At 46.0% G+C, this 20,908-nt stretch overlaps 2 protein-coding genes across 6 annotated transcripts; one reads left to right on the top strand and one right to left on the bottom strand.

Moving 5' to 3' along the window:
* The first annotated feature begins 1,265 nt into the window (after positions 1-1,265).
* card9 (caspase recruitment domain family, member 9) lies at positions 1,266-9,835 on the top strand. Of its 5 annotated transcripts, none has more exons than XM_037978138.1 (14): positions 1,266-1,341; positions 2,298-2,425; positions 2,515-2,584; positions 4,227-4,364; positions 4,745-4,863; positions 4,951-5,157; positions 5,234-5,317; positions 5,439-5,672; positions 6,598-6,723; positions 6,796-6,984; positions 7,053-7,110; positions 7,437-7,602; positions 8,402-8,457; positions 8,555-9,835. In XM_037978138.1, the coding sequence occupies exons 1-14, from the start codon at positions 1,281-1,283 to the stop codon at positions 8,566-8,568; spliced, it is 1,650 nt and encodes a 549-aa protein (XP_037834066.1). In that variant the 5' UTR covers positions 1,266-1,280; the 3' UTR covers positions 8,569-9,835. The 5 variants fall into 5 exon arrangements, with proteins under 5 accessions (XP_037834066.1, XP_037834044.1, XP_037834048.1 ...); XM_037978116.1 differs by having other exon boundaries at positions 7,437-7,624; XM_037978120.1 differs by having other exon boundaries at positions 1,291-1,341; positions 2,280-2,425; positions 7,437-7,624.
* Positions 8,799-20,742, bottom strand: ccdc180 (coiled-coil domain containing 180). The gene is made up of 37 exons (XM_017433066.3): positions 20,603-20,742; positions 19,986-20,074; positions 19,833-19,903; positions 19,378-19,487; positions 19,068-19,187; positions 18,795-18,905; positions 18,256-18,351; positions 18,005-18,168; positions 17,762-17,860; positions 17,581-17,660; positions 17,317-17,405; positions 17,035-17,154; positions 16,615-16,788; positions 16,373-16,488; positions 16,123-16,249; positions 15,974-16,010; positions 15,777-15,880; positions 15,511-15,692; positions 15,258-15,427; positions 14,855-15,035; positions 14,634-14,780; positions 14,324-14,468; positions 14,078-14,194; positions 13,909-13,986; positions 13,716-13,799; positions 13,457-13,599; positions 13,326-13,384; positions 13,195-13,249; positions 12,902-12,997; positions 12,637-12,703; positions 11,634-11,769; positions 11,249-11,409; positions 10,973-11,098; positions 10,739-10,835; positions 10,516-10,612; positions 10,283-10,433; positions 8,799-10,141 (listed from the first exon to the last, which is right to left on the bottom strand). Exons 1-37 carry the CDS (start codon positions 20,645-20,647, stop codon positions 10,001-10,003), a joined length of 4,185 nt encoding a protein of 1,394 aa, XP_017288555.2. The 5' UTR covers positions 20,648-20,742; the 3' UTR covers positions 8,799-10,000.
* Positions 20,743-20,908: the final 166 nt, after the last annotated feature.

Genomic DNA, 20,908 nt, shown 5'->3' with positions numbered 1-20,908 from the left:
GCCCTGTTGGACCAACGGTGTTCAAGTTTCAACTGTCTGGATGCTGATTTGAGGTTAAATTGAAGAATTTAGAAGTAGTCCTCCTTCATTATTCCATCTACATTGTGCAATGCATCATTACCACAGCATGCTGCTACCACTACCACGCCTGACAGTTGGTACATTGTTCTTAGGTCTGAAAGCCTCATCTTGGCTCCTTCAAACATACTTCTCATTATAGCCAAACAGCTCATTCTTTGTCTCATCTAACCACCAAACTTTTCTCCAGATTGTTAGAACCCTGTAGATTATTGGAACCCTGTGGTTTGTTTGAACCCTGTTGATTGTGGGGACCCTGTAGATTATGAGGACTCTGTGGATTGTGGGGACCCTGTGAATTGTAGGGACTGTGGTATGTGAGGACTCTGTGGATTGTCGGAGAACTGTGGCTTGTGACGATCCTGCAGAATATTGGACCCTGAGGAATATTAAGATCCTGTAGTTAGTTTGAACCCTGTGAATTATGAGGACCCTGTGGATTGTGAAGCTCCTGTGGTTTGGTGGGATCCTGTATATTGTGAGGACTGTGGATTGGGAAGACTGGACTTTGTTAGAACATTGTGAATTGTGAGGACGATGTGGATTATGAGGACTCTGTGGATTATGAGGACCCTGTGGATTGTGAGGACCCTGTGGATTGTGAGGACTCTGGACTTTGTTAGAACACTGAATTATGAGGACCCTGTCTTCTTTTTTCTTCGTTTCTGATTCCTCTTTAATCATTGTTTGTTGTTTTACCTTCCAGGACTGAGTTGTGAAACTACTTCCTGCCTCTGTCATCTGATGCTTCCTGTTTGCTGCCAGTCATTCCTGCTGCAACTTCCCCAATCCTTCACTTCTTCCCCTTTTTCTCACTTTCTGTCTGAATTAACTCAACTGGTAGAAAATTACAGCTGTTATGTAAGCTTGTAAAATAAGTTTTATAATGTTTCAAATTAAAACCTTACTGTGGTTAAACTAATATAATAATCCTATCAGTCACAATAAATCAGCACAGTAAAATATAAATACAGGTTTGTACAGATTAATAAAGGGGACTAGCTGCTTTCTAACACAATAAGTATAAAAAGATTAATTTTAGTAGTAAAAGTATTTTTATGGACTTTATATATCAATAATATTTTTACCTGCTCTGCGATCAATAACCAGCTGTGATGTGATTGGAGGATTCACTGAACAAATCATGTCACTGTCAGTCAGAGGGGGCGGGGCCTGGTGGAGGAATAAAAAGTAACACTAACATGTCTTCATACAGACAAGCAGAACAACACAGAGACGGACAGGTGTGTGAGACTGCAGCAGGTAACTATGATGTGTGTGTGTGTGTGTGTGTGTGTACTGTACTATACAGACTGTGTACTCTTTGTACTGCTTGTTAAACATAAATTTGTTTGATAATAAGACAATGAAACTAATTTTTTGTTGTTTGGTGAGGATGTTTTTGATAGGTATTTCTTATGGTGAATGGAGTTGAAGTTAAAAGATTTCATGAAACAATGTTTTCAGCTGAGTATAGATGATAAACTCTGTAGGAAACCACATTGGATGTGAAATGTTTGCTCACATTGAGCTGCCATATATGTTATAATGTTGGGGAAATGCATATAAAATAAATGCAGACCCATTAATAAACTTCAAAACAGAGCTGTTAGAATAAAACATCAAGTTTTTTATAATAAACATAAAAATAATCTCTTTCTTCACACCAGATCTTTAAACTTTACAGATACTGTGTTTTTAAAATCACTGGAAATGATTGTTCATGTGGCAACCAACCTTCCTACTTTATTCAGACTTCTTGTTTTATTTAAATAGAGAACAGTATGAACTGAGTGTTATTTCTTTTTAAAAGATGACAACTAATGATAAATCTAGACAGTTTTAGTTCTAATAAAATGATCTTAGGGATGTTAAAAACTAAAAGTAACAGTAATTACATTTAAAAATTTAAAGCTAAATTAATTCTGGGTCATATTGATTACTGATTATTTTTTTTGTTATTATTATTTTCTGTGTGATTTTTGAACGTGATACGAGATGAATGTAAGTATACTCCAGCCTGAAACTTTTTTGGTTGTTTTGGTTTTTTGGCTTGTTTGTTTGTTTTATCAACATAAATATTATATATTTAAAACAAGAAAATTAACATTTAATCATGTAACTACTGTATGTAGTATTGTGTGTAATGTGTAGTTCAGTGTGTAGTACTCTTTGTGTACTGTGTGTAGTACAGTGTGTAGTACTTTTTGTGTACTGAGTGTACTCCAGCCTGATGGAGGGGGTGAGTGAGGATGATCTCTGCTGGCTGCAGCTCGATGACTTCAGGATGCTGCTGATTAAAACCATCGACCCGTCCAGGATCACTCCTTACCTGCGTCAGTGTCAGGTACTCCTCCTCTTCCTCCTCCTCCTCTTGCTGCTGTCTGCCTCCTCCTCCTCCTTCCTGTCAGGTCCTGATTGGTTGTCTTTTGTCAGGTGATCAGTGCTGAGGATGAGGAGCAACTCTTCAACGACCCGACGCTCGTCATCAGGAGGAGAAAAGTTGGTATGTGGTGACCGACAGCAGACTGAGATGAAGAGAACCTGTTGTTCTGGAATAAGATCCAAAAGAACCATATCTGAAAACAGGTTCTGACCTTTTAACATAGGGATCCCCAAATGATGGTCCACGGTTCAAATCCAGACCCAAATGAAGTTTTATCTGGACCCAGACTGGTTGTTACATTTCAACAGAGTTTATATTTTTACCTTCTAGCATTTAAATTTATTCACTTTAAGTAGTGGATGTATTCCAGCCTTTAGGGTAATTTCCTCTTCCAGCTTCTCTTCTGCAGGAAAAATGAACCCACAGAGGTTCAACTCTGATTAAACCATGAGTGAAGAGAATCAACGTGTCTGTCACGAAAAGAAAAGGCTGAGAGAGAAACAGGGTTTTATCCAGACTGGATACACTTTTATGTGTTTGTTCTTTCTGTAGAGAATTAAAACCTGTTTGTCTCATATGTTCAGAGACAGAAATAATTATTAAAATCAGCAGCATTTTTACTCAATTAAACAAACTATTTGAGCTATCAGAAAAACTAAAATCTGAACTGAAAGCTGAGAAAATGCAAAAACAAACATGATAATTTTACTTATCTGTTATTTAATATATTGAAATATATTTCAAAAAAATTTATTTTAATTGTAAATGTTACTTCTTTTACTAAAAGGCAGAAAAGACCTGTTCTAGAAAGATTTTATTCATTCATTCTCACTGATTTTAATTTTCAGACCACAGTTTTAGAGCGTTTCCACCAACAAATCTAACATTGGTTCTCAGAAGGAGCAGAAAATGTGATCAGTACAGATCGATCTGACTGAGCGTGCTCAGTGGCTGCCAGGTGTTTAGAGACACGACCAGTCAAGTCATACATAACATATAAATCTATTTATAATTCATGGTAATGGATAAATTGTGGTTACATGAGAAGTCATGATTGTGTAACCTCTTTGTGTGTCATGAGATGAATGTGGAAGTTGCCTGAACATAAATTACCAGTGTGATGTAACGCCAAACCGCCTGCGGGTGACGGTGGTTCCTGTTTTTATGATGAGTGGAAGTTGGAGGCATCTATCAAGTCATTTTTACGTCACTAACGTTCAGTTATGTCTGAAAGAAATCCATATTTATTTTATGATTAATCCACTTCATGTAAGCTGGGATGGTAAGGAAAGCCTAAAAAAACAGATTCTTCATTTCATTGGACTTTCATTTCTCACGGTACATTCCCTGGGAACACGGAAGCTGTTTGGTTGAGAAAATGGCAACGAGCTAAACAAACAGTCTCATGCAGAAGTGTAGGGGTTTAATATCAGCTGATGGAGTCTTATTTCACACCGGTATGTTTTTGAGAAAGAAAGTTGTTTCATATGTTTATTTAGCTTGTCATTAGCCTAACCTGGACTAAGACTTTTGCCCTTTACTCTGTTCTCTAAGACTGATGTTACAGCAGACAAGGTAATAAATACTGAAAACTACTATTACATAGAATATTACTTTAAAAATCACCAGACTACCCCTTTAACCGTACAAGTCCCTCAGGTCAGCTTTAAGATCTGCCTGAGTTTCTGCAATCATCTGAGAGGCTTACAGGTCCGATCAGAGGGTCCGGGTCAGGTTCTGGTGTCACATGTTTGATGTGCAGGAGCGCTGCTGGACACCCTGCAGAGGACGGGGATGAAAGGTTACACCGCCTTCCTGGAGAGCCTGGAGCTGGATTATCCTCAGCTGTACAGCCGGATCACCGGGAAGGAGCCCAACAAGACCTTCAGCATCCTCATCGGTCTGTGGCTCTCAGTCGTGATTCAGACTCAACGCTAACTGCTAACAGCAAAATGCTAACTGCTAACAGCTAACTGCTGACAGCTAATCCTAACTGCTAACAGCTACCTGCTAACAGCTAACCCTAACAGCTAACTGCTAACTGCTGAAAGCTAAGCCTAACAGCTAAAAACTAACTCTTATCTGCTAACTGCTACCTGCTAACAGTTAACCCTAACAGCTAACAGCTAACTGCTGACAGCTAATCCTAACTGTTAACAGCTAACAGCTAACTCTAACTGCTGACAGCTAACTGCTGACAGCTAACCCTAACAGCTATCTGCTGACAGCTAACCCTAACAGCTAAAAGCTAACAGCTAACTGCTGTGTGTTTGTGTTCAGACACAGCAGGGGAATCCGGTCTGACTCAGTTCTTGATGTCGGAGGTCAGCCGGCTGCAGAGGGCGCTGCAGGACGAGAGGAGGCGCCGCCAGCAGGCGTGCTCCGTTGCCAAGGAACAGGTTGGCATGACAACCAGGTTACAGCGGTCAGAAATGGAGGCGACAGAGAAAGTTCTCCACTTTCCTGCTTTCTGTCTTTTCTTTCAGGAGGCGTGGTCTCGCCAGCAGCAGCTGAAGGACCGCGAACTGAAGAAGGTGACTGAGCGCGTGCAGAAGATCCGGGAGGAGCGCGAGCAGCTGAACGAGGAGGTGAAGCAGCTCAGAGAGCACAACTACAGTCTGATGGCCGACATCAACACTCTGAACCAGGAGAAGAGCAACGCCTTGCTGGCCAACAGAGATCTGCAGATAGAGGTCAGCTGACCCCCGACCCTAACCCTTACAGATACAAACCTAGGTCTGACCTCTGACCTCTGACCTCTGTGTGCAGGTGGAGCGCCTGAAGCACACGGTGCTGCGGGCTGAGAGCCAGACTCGACTGCTGAAACGACGGACGATGAGGCCTCTGCAGGAGGTACTGAAGCATCTGTGGAAAACCAAATTGTTGTCATGTGCTTTTATTTTGACAGGATTTACATAAAGGTGTTTTTCTTCTGTCCAAGCAGCAGAAATTAACATCTAAACTCATCTTTCAGAGCAGAAACCTGACTCTGCCATCAGATGCCTTCTTCCACCACAACACGATCGAGGAACAAAAGGAGGAGAAGCAGGAGGAGACGCAGAAGGAGAAGAAGCAGGAGGGCATGGAGGAGAACCTGAAGGAGCCGCAGCAGCGTCTTGTGTGTCGAGCTTCTCCTCAGATGAACCTCCTCACCTCCGTGTTCAGGCTGAGGAGAGAACTCCACAAAGCTGAGGAGCAGAAGACCAAGGTGAGGAGCAGCAGGAGCTGGAGGAGGTGCAGACCGAGCACAAGATGAGAGGAGGTTCATGGAGCTCAGAGGAGTGAGATTCACTCAACTACTACAAGCTTTTATTGTGAAAATCCTACAGGAAGTCTTGAGGCTGATTTATAAGAAAGTGTGATGCATTCAGGGGTACATGGAGTTTCAGGAAGTCTCACATGTGTTCCACTCAGGGTTACTTTTGATTTTCTACATGTGATGCCTTCAAGGACACGTGTAATTTTGGTTTCTGTTACAGTTATTTTAAAGTGTGTGTAGTTTAAGGACATTGCAGCTGTTTTAGGTGGTTTCAGGCATGAAACGTTCAAAGGCATGAGAAGTTTCAGGACATTTAATTTGTGGTGAGTTCAGGAGCATGTGTTCCTTTTTTGATGCATTCAAAGGTGTGTTAAATTTAAGGATATTTTAACTGTGATAGTTGATGAGGAGGTGTAGTTTTGGGACAGTTCATCTGTGATGCATTCAGGTTCCTGCAGTGTTTTCAGGATGTTTGATCTCTGATGCGTTTAGGGACTCATGTTGCTTCTGGGGCCATGTTAAGTTTTATGATGTTATTTATGTATTTATGTGATGCATTCAGGAACATGTGTAATTTAACATTTTAAATGCAATGCAGCCATTTTCTTTTCAGTTTCAGGACATTCCAGTGGTTAGTTTAAGGTTGTTTCAGGCATGATGCATTCAAAGGTATGCCAAATAATGGCGGAAGTTTAGTTTAAGAACATTTCATCCGTTATGTTTAGGGACACATATTGCTTTAGAATGTTTTCACATGATGCTTTCAGGGCCGTGTAGAGTTTTGTTATTCATGTGATGCCTTCAAGAACATGTAAGTATGAATGCATGTGATGCGTTCAGGGCCCGGTTTCTGAGACCAGCTGTTTGTTCCCAGAGTGTGCAGGAGAAGGAGGAGCTGGATCTGCGCTGCGCTCAGCTGAAAGGAGACGTCAAGATGTACTGCCAGCAGAACAAACAGATGCTGCAGCAGCTGGAGGAGGTGGTCAGAGAGAGGGACAAGGTAAGGAGCAGGGGAGCAGGAGGATGGAGGTGTTTGTGACCTCTGACCTCTGACCCCTTGTGGGTGTTTCAGGCTCTGGTGTCCCAGGCGCGGCAGCAGGAGGAGGCGCGGCTGCTCCTGCAGGAGAAGGATCAGTACAGGGAGCGCGTCAGGCAGCTCGCCGAGAAATCCGACAAGCTGGAGCTCCTCCTGCTGAGGTCGCAGGGGGAGGAGCTCCAGCTGAGGACACGCCTCCGCAAGATGACCTACAACTCCCAACAGGTGAGGAAGAGGAGGAGGAGGAGGAGGTTGTGGTAATAAGGATTTAATTATGATGCTTTCTCCTTCAGTGTGAGAGGAGTGTGAGCAGCGAGGAAGAGGAGGAGCCCACTGAGAGCGCTGCTAAAGGTCAGTTAATAAAGGTTTTATCATGTCATGTGACATGTGCAAAGATCCGACCAATCAGAGATGAGCTGGAGTCGTTTATGGAAGCAGAGTCACAACCTGAAGTAAAATTAGCAGTTGATGAATCTGATCGAAACTCCGGATCTGATTCTGTTCAGACTGAACTCTCCCACCTGAAGGTGTATTTATTATATTTCTGCTGCAGCTTCATCACCGACAGCCTCCGTCTCTGAGTTTACCTGCAGTCTTTGGTGTCATGTGACCTGACTCATGCACTGACGCCATCTTTAATGGACATGACCTGGTTTCATGGGATTTGTGTCTTCCAGGCAGCAGTGAGGAGGTCCGCAGCGGGACGTCAGGAGAGAACGAGGAGGTCCGCAGCGGAACGTCAGGAGAGAACGAGGAGGTCCGCAGCGGGACGTCAGGAGAGAACGAGGAGGTGGTCGCTCAGCAGCAGGAGAACAGTTCTCCTGTAGGAGGAGCCGAGCACAGGTCCAGCAACACTGCATCATGGGTAATATTCCATATGAAAACCACACAGACTGCTGCCTCCTTTAAAGACTCTGAAGGCTGGTAAAAATAAACCTGAGGAGCTGATATCATGAGCATCAACCTGATCAGGAGAAAGGTTTAAACTTTGACTCTTAATTTTAGTTTCCTGATGAGAACCAGCTGCGCCGCAGCTGATTGGTTGAAACCATGACTGGAGCATGATTGGCTGAATGTATCCAGTTCAGTTTATTCATATATTTCACAACAAAACTCTCAAAAATCTCATGGAACCACACACACAAAAACATCAACATACAGAGCAGTCCTAATCAGAACGAAACTGATCCAGGCTCAGATCCAGTTGTATGAACTTCACCTTGAAACCCTTGGGTCCAAAAAGAAAATTATAGATTTTGGAAAAAAAAAGATGGAGGAAAGAACCAACAGTGAGTCACAAACTCTCAGAGATTCTTAGAATCTTCTGTTTGATCATCAGGATGAAGAAAACAGTCCAGTTAACAGAAACTCCTAAAAGTAATAAAACATGGTACTGACAGGTACACACCTGGTACACGCTCAGTACGTACTTGGTCCACACCTGGTCCACACCTCGTGTATGGACCTGACGGACGTCTCGGTCCGGGAACAGAAGGATCAGTTTGTGGTCCACAAGGATGCAGCTGCTCTGACGTGTAGTGAACCTGTGTTTCAGGAGACGTCTGTGACCCGACAGGTAAACAGGAACTCCTCCTCTTCCTCCTCCTCCTCTTCATCATCATGTTGTGGTTTTTCTCTGCAGGACAAGCAGATGGACAACTTCCTTTCCACGAGTCGTCCAAACTTTTTTCACCGCAGGTGAGCATCAGCTTCTGCAAACTTCATTTAAACCCTTTTGGTCCCGCTGTGACCCACCTGAGGATGTGTGTGTGTGTTCTTGTTTCCATGACAACAGGAAGCGAGCCCTGAGGTCAAAGTTCAACAGTACGGAGTACGCGGGCAGTACCCTCGACGACAGCAGCTGCAGCGAGATCACCGAGTCCGACTGAGGTCACATGATGAGCCTGAAGGTTCAGCCTGGAATCGGAGGAGTCCAAACTCCCATGAGCCTTTGCTCCGGTCTGAGGCGTGCTGCAGATTTAGAAACCAACAGTTCTTTATGTTTCTGTCAAGGTTAAAAGGTTGCATCTTTTTGTTCCTGTTATAAAATCAGCTTTATTTTGTTTTCTGCTTCCAACAGCTTTGTTTGTTCGGATTCAGAAGGAGGTTGTTGTTGTTGTTGTTGTTGTTTTAGCTGCTTCCTCCTGCAGGCGTCGCCACAGCAAACCTTCAGGAAAGATCTGATTATTGTTTTGTGTTTTATGCTGTTCCTGACTCAACCTGAGCTCGAACCTGCAGCCGATCTGATTCAGAAGAATTAATGTGTTTATTTCCTTTAAAAACAACATTTTCAGTTTTTATTAATGAACAAAGTTTTTTATCACAGCTGAGAGCCTCAAGACCTCAGGTGCTTCGTGGACATTTAGTGGATTTATGAGTTTAAAACAAACTAAAAACAGAAGCAGAAAGAGAAATAACAAAAAGCAAAGTGACTCCTTAGATTTTCTTCAGTTTATGGCAAAATTGTAAAACAAATATTTCATGTTTTTATTTTATTCAGCTTATTTTTGTTTGTTTGTTTATATCTATTTTGAAATTTCAGGTTTCAACACAAAAAAACTAAACGTCTCTCTGTAAATACAGCTTCTTCAACAGAATGACAGCCGAAGGACCTGAAACTGAGCTGAAAGCTAAATTTAGCTAAATGTTGTTAAAATGCCTTAACTAAAATTAGCATTAGTGGGATTAGCTGAATTAAGTTAAAAAAAACAACAGTTTTTTAACAATTGAAGTGATTTCAATGTATTTTAATAGGAAACAAAATTGTACGTTAAGTTATATATATTTCTGAAAAATATAAGTTACAAAAACCAGAAGTCCCAGGAATGATTGCCTGAACGAGCCGAAGGTTCTGATGAATGAACGGCTGAAATAAATAAAAACAGGAAAACAGCAGAAACTCAGTGTTCAGAGAATAAAGCTTGGACCACATGTTGCTGTTATTTCTCAGAACATATTTACCTTAAAGAGTTTATTTTTCTGTAAAAACAAAAGAATCTGTTTGTCAGACATCTCGTCTGCACAAACATTTGGCTTGAAAGTGGAAAAATAAATGAAAATAAAATAATTAAAACTAGTTTTGGTGAATCTTTTGTGAAATAAATGTTTCGTTTCAGCAGCTTCACTAGAAGCAGTGTCTTTGAGTGTCTGCGCCCCCAGCTGGTGGATTCATGTAACTACACATAAAACAGCAGGAAGTTCTTCTTCTGTGGTTTATCACCAAGCAGCCAATCAGCTGCTGTCAGGTGTTTGTGTGACGGATGTGTGTCAGAGTGTGTATCTGTTGTCTCCAGTAGGAGTTCCAGCTTTCTTCTTCACTCAGGTGTCTCCGTCTGTCCTCATCTGAACGAGACGTCTCCGTCTGGAGCAGCTGCAGGAACCGCTGAGACACACACACACACACACACACACAGACACACACACATATGAATCACGTTGTTCACTGTGTTTTCTATCTGTGTCTGTGTGTGTGTGTGTGTGTGTGTGTGTGTGTGTGTGTGTGTGTGTGTGTGTGTGTGCGTACCTTCACAGCAGCGTCTCTCTGTTCGATAACCTCCTCGTGCTTCAGGCTGCTCGTGGCTGTAGTGATGGTCGCTGTTGCCATGGTAACAGATGATGACGGGTCAGCAGAGTCGTTGGTGGGTGGGAACAGGAGCGAGATACCAGACCAGGTCCTGACACACACACACACACACACACACGTTACAGAGTTCTGCAGGAGGTTCCTCTGGTGTTCAGAGTTTCCTCAGAAGTTACCTGCTTCCTCTGCTGGGCTCACTTCCTGTTTCAGCTCCTGTCTCCATGATAACAGAGCTGTGTTCGGTATGTTGGTGCATCACTGCTGCGTCAGTTTCTACAGAAACAGGAGAAACATGAACAACATCTCCCATCAGTTTGACTCAGCGTTCAGACAGTAACGCTGACCCGGCGTTCAGACAGTAACAAGAAGTCCTATCAGGTCCAGGTGAGTGAAGGTTACCTGCAGGTGTGAACAGCTCGTCCAGCTGAAGCAGCAGCTTCTCTGTCAGAGAGGCCAGAGACGAAACGAACTGCTTCGCTCTGACTCGCACACACTCCTGCAAAAACACACACACACACCTGCATGAAACACACACACTACTGCTTTAAACACACACTCCTGCATAAAACACACACAGTCAGAGTGAGGCAGCAGGTGTACTAGAAGGTGAGAGTTGACTCCGCCCCCACCTACCTGCAGCTCCAGGTGTGTCCTGATGATGGCGCTGGTCAGCTGCTGCTGTCTGAGCTCCTCTCTGGAGTTCAGCATCTGCAGCTCGTCATCTCTGAGAGAAACTCGCAGCTGACGGACGTTCAGACTCTGAAAACATAAACCCGTCAGGACCAGGTCCAGGTCCAGGTCCAGGATCAGGTCCAGGATCAGGTCCAGGATCAGGACAAGGACCAGGACCAGGACCAGGACCAGGATCAGGATCAGGATCAGGACTATCTCTGGTTCTCAGTTTCATACCTTCTCCTCGTTGCTGGCAGCCATCATTTCTTCCAGCTTCTTCCTGACTCCGCCCACCTCCTCTCCTAGCCACGCCCCTTGCTGTCGCTCATGGTTACTAATTAAAATTGGAGGCAACGAACTCAGGAGCTCCCTGAACACAGACAGCTGCTTCACCACCTCTGAGACAGGAGGGCATGAGGACAGACAGGAGGACATGAGGATAGACAGGAGCACAGATGGACAGACAGGGGGACAGATGGACAGACAGGGGAACAGATGGACAAACAGGAGTACAGAGAGACAGACAGGGGACAGATGGACAGACAGGAGAACAGATGGACGTGGTTCAGGTTGGGACTAACGACCTCCTGTCTCTGTGAATCATGAACATGTGATCTCGTACCCTGTTTGCTTTCGCTCAGAAACCTCCTGGCCTGTTCCTGGTATCCCAGAAGCCTTTGCTGCGCGCTGTCAGCCCATTGGTCCAAAGAGTCAGGAAGCAGGAAGAAGCTGCTGAGACGTTTGCTGCGGTAAAAGTCCTGATGGACGGACAGAAGATCAGGGTTAGGGTCAGTAGATTTAAACTTTAACGGTTCAGTCTGAAAGACTCCAGCAGTAAAATAATTACATTAAAAATATTAATGTTCTGAAATGCAGGTACGCACTCAATGTAAACAAAGCCCTTTTCTCTGCATACTTTCAGAAATCTGATACAACACACCATCCAAACGGCTCCTCCACAGACGGCACTGTTGTTGACCTGTTTTCAGTTTGCACAGGTAAACAAACACACCTGGTAGCTTCTGTCTTTATTTAAGGACACAAAAACCATCAATATGAGAAAACGTTTGCAGATTTTCTCTTTTATGACATGATTTCTTTTCTTAAATTATTTCAGGGTTTCCACACATTTTCCTTCATAAAATTCCAGACTAAAAGTTTTAATTTCTGTGAACTTTTGAGTCTTTTTTCAACATTAAAGCATCAGTTAACTTCTTGTGAGTGTTTATATCCTGATGCTTTTCTCAGAACCGTACAGTGAGAATAAATAAAGTAAAAAGCTAAAACCAACAAATAAAAGGCTACTGTTGGAAATATCTGGAGTTCACGTCTCGTCGTTTAATTTCCAGAGGTTTATAAACCAATCAAAAAGCAGCATTTTAAAAAATATTCTTCTGTTTCCAGACTTTTTTCTTCCATTTCCTGTTTGGAGCTCGTTGAATTTTCTGTTGGAATATCAGACAGACTTTCTGGAAACTGGCGCCTGTGATTAAATATCTGTGGTGTAAAATATGAGAAATTTAGGTTTAAGGGGTGTGTAGCCCTCAGGTGTTAATGTGTGTGTAGGACCCAGGTGTTCAGGTGTGTGTAGTCCCCAGGTGTTCAGGTGTGTGTGTCCCAGGTACCTCGGCCAGCTGCAGGATGGTGTCGTTGGTTCTCCACAGGACCGACTGCAGAGATGAGCTGAAAGAGCTGAGAGAAAATCAGCCGAAGGAAACATTTTAACTTCAGATCAGCGGCTCTGAAGCATCGTTTTAAGACGGGCTCGGCCGTCCAATCAGGAAACATTAGATCCTGTCCAAGTTTCTGCCTCGCTTTGATGTTTAAAGACTGATTTCCCATCATGCTCAGCGTCGGATCAGAACCAAACATCATCAGACTCGGACTCACTGTGGGCTCAGCTCTGCTTCCTGTTTGGATCCAAAGATCTGGAACTTTCTCTCAGCTCTGATGTCGGTTCTGACGGGCCTGCAGCCTTTCCTGGTGCTGACAACAGAACAAACAAACAAACAAACAAACAGAAATAAACAAATAAAAAACAAACATGCTGTCTTACTTCAGCTATCCTGATCAACACATTTCTCTGTTTTCTGTCAGTCACTACAATCAGAACCCCCGGGTCGGCGTCAGCGGGGTGAGCGGTTCTGACACCAGGTCCTGGTTCTGACACCAGGTGGGTTTACCTCAGCGAGCTGACCGACTCGCTGCTCCTCTGCTGATGTTGGACCAAACTCGGACCTGAAAACACACAAGCAGGGAACCTTTTCAGCCACAGAATGAAGGACGACAGAACCAGAAGCTGCTTGTTGTTTACCAGCAGACGTTCTTCTTCTCTGCATGTTTTCTGCTCCAGAATCCTGGACCACAGAGAACCTGGAGGGTTTTCAGAAACATGTGAGGAAGAACAGCTCAGACTCATCTCCGTTCTTCAGAACTTTAACAAACCTGACGACTCCAACTACAGGCTCTTCATGAAACTCCACCCCGGTTCTGTTCAGATGCAGGGACCCGGTCTGGGTGGAGAGTCTGACCTGCTTCCTGGATTTAGGACGAGCCGTCAGAACCATGCTGTCCTTCATCGCAGAGTCCTGAACACACAAACACATCCAGGACGTCAGAGAGGTTCTGAAAGCTCAGAAGGAGTTCAGGAAGACGAGGAGAAGAACCGAAGCTGGATCTGAGAGGAAGACAGGAAGTGACCCACCAGACTTAAGTCCAGGTACCGACAGCGCTTTGAGATTTCTTCATGGGTGGAGGACAGGAGACCACAAACCTCGTCTGGAGACACCTGCAGGAAGACAGAACCAGAAACTGGAGACACCTACGGAGGGACAGTGGCTAATTTAAACATCCAGCAGAAGATTCTCAACCTTCTGCTGGATTCTTGCAATCCTTACCTGTTTGTTGTCCATCGTCCTCCTGATGTCCTCCAACCTGCTGCTGATCACAGACTGCTGCTGGTTACTGCTGGCTGCCTGCAGGACAGAAACTGGGTAATGTGGACAGAGACAGGGACAGGCAGAGACAGGGACAGACAGACATGGACATGGACAGACAGACATGTACCTCAGCTTTGATCTGGATTTGGGAGCTCCTGATGGTTTTCTGGATCTCTGCGGTGAATTCCGTCTCAGACTTCAGGACAGAAAGTTTTTCTTCTAGACAAGCCGACGCCTCCCTCACCTGCAGCAGGTAAACAAACAAGTTTGTTTCTGTTACCGGAGTTTGTCTTTGAGTTTCCATCTGTCAGCGTCACAGTTTGGCCTGAAAGGCGGCGGGCGATATGCATTCCTTGAAGGAACCTTAGGTCACCTGCTGCAGACTCCTGGACTCAAAGTCCTCCAGCTGGGCGTAGATGGACTCCTCGGCCTCACGGATCCGTTTGGTTTCCTCCTTCAGTTTCCTCTGAAACATCTTGACCTCATGAGGAGAAAAGTCTCCTCCTTCACTGAACATCCTGCAGGAGGACAACTCGAGTCAGGAGGAAAACCTCGGGTCAGGAGGACAACACGGGTCAGGAGGACAACCTCGGGTCAGGAGGAAAACCTCGGGTCAGGAGGACAACTCGGGTCAGGAGGACTTCAGCTGAAGCTGCACCTGTGTGAGCTGCAGGTGGACTCACCTGAAGGAGCCGAGGAGCTCTGCCGTTCTTCTTCTGCTGTCCTCCAGTCTGGACCGGACCGTCTGTCTGAAACCGGTCCGATGGCGCTGAGTGTCTTCGGCGTGTCGATCCAGACAATCCTGCAGGGCGGAGCCAACAGCCTCCAGACTGAACGCAGACCACAGGAGGTCAAAGGTCAGACTCTCTGCGCTGCAGTCAGCTGATCACAGGTCAGTTCTTACCGTTCCACGCTGCTCGCCGTCTGGACCTCGTCCTCCATGTTGAACAGAGTCAGGATCAGGTTCTGGTCCTTCTTCCTGATGGACATCTGCAGCTGCTGCAGCTCTGTCCTGCAGGAGGACAGAACGTCCAACATGTCCTGACAGTGGACATCCACACACTGCTGGTGGAGCTGCAGCTCGGCTGCATGCACACACCCACATACACACACGTACGAACACGCCCACCCATGCACACACACACACCAGAAGGTTCTGATAAGTTTCCATTTTGGATCCAACAGGTTCAACAACAGGTTGGTCTGAAAGTTTGTTTTACAGAAACGAGAGCTGCAGGTGCTGAAGTGTGTGTACGTGTGGGTGCGTGTGTTTGTGTGTGTGTGTGGTGTGTGTGTGTGTGTGTTACCCAGGCGGGGCTTATATATGTGCGTCCGGATGTATTCGGGTTTCAGCTGCTGCAGCTGGAGCTCCTGCTCCAAACGAACTGACTCCTTCCTGTCTGTTACCATGGCAACCGATGAGCTGAGGAGGTCCTGGAAGCTCTGCTCCAGGTGGTCCAGAACCAGAGTCCGGGTCCTGGACATCCAACACGTACAGTCAGGTGTCTGTCCCTGTGAGGACGTTACTGAGTCCAAGGCTACAAATGTGTGTGTGTGTACCTGCTCAGCGTGTGTGTGAGCACATCTGCAGGAAATGGGCTCAGGTGTGTTTCCTGATGAAGGCTACCTGACAGGTTGAGGGCGGGGCAACAGAAGGCGGGGCCTGTATAGACCACGCCCTCTGTGGATGTAAAGGTGATGATGGTGCTGATGTCACAGAGCTGGAGCAGAGAGGAGTCTGCCTAAACACACACACACGCACACACACTGTGTTCTGTTTTCTCTGGACCCAAACAAACTGATAACAGATCAGTGATCAGTTTTACCTCAGGCAGGCGTTTCTGGGTCGGTTCTGTTTTGTTCTGACATCTGACCGGGTTTTTCTCAGCCATCTGGCCTGGTTTTAGAGTTCCAGTCCCACCACTGGGTCCTACACAAACAAACAAACAAACAATCAAACTAACCCAGTCCGGATCAGAGCAAACCAGCGGAGGTCTTTCAGTGTGTTTGGACTCAGACTGACCCAGGACCGGCCCGGTGGTTCTGCTGGACGATGGATTCTGAGGAGAAACAGAGACAGAAACTTGTCTGTGTGGACAAACTGGAGGGGTTTCCACAGACACCAGGTGCCTGGGTACCGGTCTGTAGGTGTGTGTTGGTTTCCATAGTTACTGGTTGGTGGGCGTGGCTAAGTCGGAAAAAGGAGCAGATGCTGCTGCTGTAGGAGATGAGATCCTCCATGAAGAGAGCAGGGAGATGATCCAGAACCTCCCACTGATCAGAGACACACTGTCTGCAGCTGCACACATCCACACACACACACACACACACAACAATATTATCTGAGTCAAATAAACTTTATTGAAACAGCAGCAGCTGTCAGTGAAACAGAGACTGAACTGAAGCTCAGCAGATGTCCTACCTGTTCTCAATGTCTTCCAAAGACTGGACGGTTTTATCCAGAGACGTCTTCAGAGTGTCCTTACTGCTCTCCTGACGGAGTCCCCCCAGCAGGATGTCCACACGAACCTTCTTCTTCTGGAACACAGCAAAGCATCATGGGACTGAAGACCACCTGTCACCTGTGTGTGACCCAACTTTGACGTACCTGGAGTTTAGTCACCTGTATGACTCGTTACTGAGACTCAGGCGTATATGACTCACCTGTATGCGTTGTTGATGGGACTGCCTGATGTCATCCAGGTGTTGCTGCAGCTCTTCTTCTCTCATCTCCAACCTGCAGCGGTGCGTCTCCCATAGCAACACGACCGCTCGCAACACATCAAAAACACACCTGCTGACGCTGAGAGAGTGAAGGGCCACAGAGTCATTGCACACCTGCAGACAGGTGGACAGGTGGACAGACATGTAAACAGGTAGACAGACAGGTGGACAGACAGGTAAGCAGGTGGACAGACAGGTGGACAGACAGGTAAGCAGGTGGACAGACAGGTGGACAGACAGGTAAGCAGGTGGACAGACAGGTGGACAGACAGGTAAGCAGGTGGACAGACAGTTAAGCAGGTGGACAGACAGGTGGACATTTAGATAAAACTCTGACTTTCAGACAAGTTAGATACTGACATCTAAAGCAGCCAATCGCTCTTCGTCCTGACTCTGCTGTCGTCCAATCAGAGGGAGGAGCTGAGAGTTGATGATGTCATTCACCTGTTGATCTGAAATCTGCAGAGCTGAGAGCGCCTTCTGCAGGACAGCAGGTGAAACACTCAGGTATCTGTGTTTAGATTAACTGTGTGACAGATAATCATACGATAGAAGCAGCTCACATCACCTGACCTGAGTGCAGGTACATCACCCTCCTCCTCCCAACATGAACTGTAAACTGATCTGAGGTCAGCTCTGTACCTTACAGCGCTCCACAGCAGCCAGGCGTTTCTGCCACGTCTGCTCAGAGAAACATCTCATCTGATGGAGGACGTCCACATGAAGACGGTCTGAAGACACAGAGTTCGTAGAATCAGACCTTCAGCCTATCAGAAACACCAAGAACAGGAAGTCAGGAAGACAGGAAGTCGATCTGCTGCTGGGGGTCGGAACGCACACACGGGAACTGATCCCGGATCAGATTCCAACACCAGCAGCATGACCACAGGTTTGTAAGACAGATACCAATCTGCTGATTGACAGCTGTCAGCTGGGCGAACCAGTCAGAAACCACTGCAGACGAACAGGTGGGCGGGGCCAAAGAGCTGAAACAGAGAGAGAAAAGATGTGATTGGACAGACAGAACAGTGGGTGGAGCCTGTAAACTGTGACTCAGCCAAAGAAAACAACATGTTTTTATTGTTACCAGATCTTGTGGATGAGGTCCCGGCGTTGTTCTGTCAGATCTGTTTGTTTCTGCTGAACTGAGATCAGCTGCTGGTCTTCATCACTGCTGCAGAGAGCCCTGCGAAACAAGCCCTGCTGATCCTGAACCAGTTTAAAGACAAAACTGATCCTGGACCAGGTTAGACATGAAAGTGAACCTGGATCTTTAAACACCTGGTTCTGATCCGGTCCAGACTAGGCAAAGACCAGGACCTCCACCCACCTGAAGTGGTCTACAGTTTCATGGATCCTGCTGCTCGTCCACAGCTGCAGACTGTCCTCCCACTGCTGATGGAGGAGGGACTCCTGCTGCAGGTTCTCCTCCTGCAGGCGCAGCAGCAGGCGGGCGACGCTGCAACCGTTCACCAGCAGAGACTGATTCAGCATCTGAAACACACCGAGGAGGAGGAGGAGGAAGAGTGTAAGCATCAGAGGGGTGAGGGGAGAGGAAGGTCAGAGGTGACAGGAAGTTACCATGGCCTTAGCGTGGATCAGTCTGTGGACGTCAGGTGGAGGCAGGAAGCTGATCTCCTCCAGCAGGTGGCAGTGTTTCCTGAGAAGAACCCTGATCTGTGACAGGAAGTAAACAAACATCTGACCTCAGATCAGCTGACTGTAAATATAAAATGAACCTGCAGAGCTCTGTGGTACTCCACAGGTTAAAAGGATTTAATTTCTTCAACATTTGGTTCTGATTTAAAATCTTCTGACTGATGAAGAGTTCAGATAATAAACCTTCTTCATAAAAAGCCTCTTAGAGAACTTCTGCAGAAGTTTGGTTCTGCATCTGCATCTTCAGACACTCCTGATAGAAGAGTGAGCTGACACTGCCCCCATCAGGTCACACTGCGAACTACACCTTTCACCTCCTCCAGCAGGTTTAACCTCCTGACCTGAGATCAGCTGATTGACTGTAAATATAAAAACATCCTGCTGACCTGAGATCAACTGCCACAGAGTGAACTCAGCAGCTTTAGGACAAACATCAAACACTGAATCAAGTCAAATCTGACCGAGTCGCTCCGACGTTTTTCATTTTCCCTCAGTTTGACATCCAGCTCCGAGACTCTGGTCTTCTTCACCTTCATCTCCTCCTGGACCTCCTTCCAGAGACTGAACACCTCCTGACACACACACACACACACACACACACAATCCATCACTTTATATCTGAATCTAAATATTAAAATCTTCATCTCTCCAGAGCATAAATATGAACAAACAGAACTACAGTCCTGATGTTCCTCGTGTGTAGTTGTGTGTTGCTGTGTGCAGTTGTTGTGAACCTGAAGACTGACAGGTCCTATATGTCCCACTCTGTCCCTCAGGGTGTCCAATCTGAGGTCCGCCTCACGCAGAGAGGACAGCAGCTGCTCACTGACGGTCCTCACCTCCGTCTCACACACCTGACAGAAAGACACCATCCATCCATCCATCATCCAGGGTCTGTTTGTCTTTATGAGCTTTAAAATCAGTGATTTATAATTTATTTGTTCCCCTGGTTGAGCTGTAAGAAGTTCTGTGACATCTGGAGCTTTAAATTTAAAATAATAATAATATTAAAAGTCTGTCAGCCATTGAAGGGAAGCAGGTTACCTGGGCCAGGTGAGTCAGGTGGGCCTCCAGCTGCCTCAGAGCCTCGTTGTGTTTCTGACTCTTTTTCTTCTTCAGATCATCAAAGATGTTGGAGCGTGGCTGATTATTGACTGAGGAGCAGAGGGAGGAAACATCAGTGTTATCCTCATAAAACCACCAGTGAATTTATTCAACCTGTGGCAGATTTAAGATCCGCTCAGTAAAAGTCCAACTGTTCATCATTTAAAGGTTTCAGATAAAAACTCCAGTCATGTCCTAATAATTATTAACAGTTAAAGGTAAAAGACTGAGCTCTCTGGCTGAGTTTAGGTTATTTATTTATGGGCTGCTGCCACGCTGGCAGGAACTGAGGACGCACACGTAGCACCTAGCAAGATGGCGGCACGACTCCTTTCATTAGCATGAGCTTCACCGTGGGGGGCCGTTCCAGTGTTTCTCTGTTTGATGATACAAACCCACTGAGTCAGGAAGCCTGATGACGTCAGCGATGACATCACCATCATCATCATCAGCCACCTGCTGCTTCCTGCAGGAGGAAGAACAGAACCTGAGACACCTGGACAGGTTGGACTAATGAGACAAACATGATGACGTGAGTGTGTGTCCACCTGCTGCTGCTTCTGTCCCCGTCCACTGAAGACACACAGACTGTCCTCATGTCTCTGCGTCCAGACAGCAGAGACTTGGACATCTGAGCCTTAAAGAGTCAGACATAAAGACAGAAAGACAGACAGGAAGTTCTGCTTCAAACAAACCGTGATCCTCTGCTGACCAATCAGAACTCAGAGATCTGTAAGCAGCTGGCTCTGAATGCATGTCGCCCGCCGCCCTTCATGCCAGAGTTTGGGGATGACTCTCAGCTACTACCACACCACATCTTAGCTCAGTTTCTGTTAAACTGACTGAGCTGGAGCCATTTTTGTGTTGGATAATGTTGATTAGCTCTGGCGGCCATCTTGGATCAGGCTGACTCCTAAACTCAGTCAGGTGTAGATGTTCATCCAATCATTACTTTTTGAGAGTTTCATTAAAATCCGGCCTGTCGTTCAGGAGATATTTTGCTAACAGACAAACAAAAACACGGTCGCCCACCCTCGCCGGCGGGTGATAAAAACCGGGCCTGGATCAGAACTTTTGACTAAAACGAACCAAAAGTTCGTTTGTTTCCTTCAGCAGCTTTGAACCAGCGGTCTGACCTCTGGGTTCTGACCCGGTTCTGACCCACCTGAGCTTCGAACACCTGTCGGGAAGCCTTCCCGCTCGGAACCATTCTGCTGACGGTGGGTCCGCGGTCCGGAAGGGCGAGCTGACCCGGTCAGCGGTTCGTGTCCGTGTCTCGGTCCGGCTGTTGGACCGTCGGGACCGTTTCTGTTAACGGCTCTGAGCTGTACTTGGTCACTATGGCAACGGACGTCCGCAAGAACGTCGCGTTGCGTTCAGGGTCCGCTGAGAGAGTCGGACATTCTGAGGTCAGAGTTTGTTTTTGTCTTTTAGCAAAATATCTCAGGAACCAGTGGGCGGTTTTTAATGA

Source organism: Kryptolebias marmoratus, linkage group LG1, assembly GCF_001649575.2.
Source record: "Kryptolebias marmoratus isolate JLee-2015 linkage group LG1, ASM164957v2, whole genome shotgun sequence".
NCBI classification, from domain to species: Eukaryota; Metazoa; Chordata; class Actinopteri; order Cyprinodontiformes; family Rivulidae; genus Kryptolebias; species Kryptolebias marmoratus.
The sequence above is the reverse complement of the archived record's forward strand: the minus strand, read 5'-3'. Positions and strand labels throughout refer to the sequence as shown.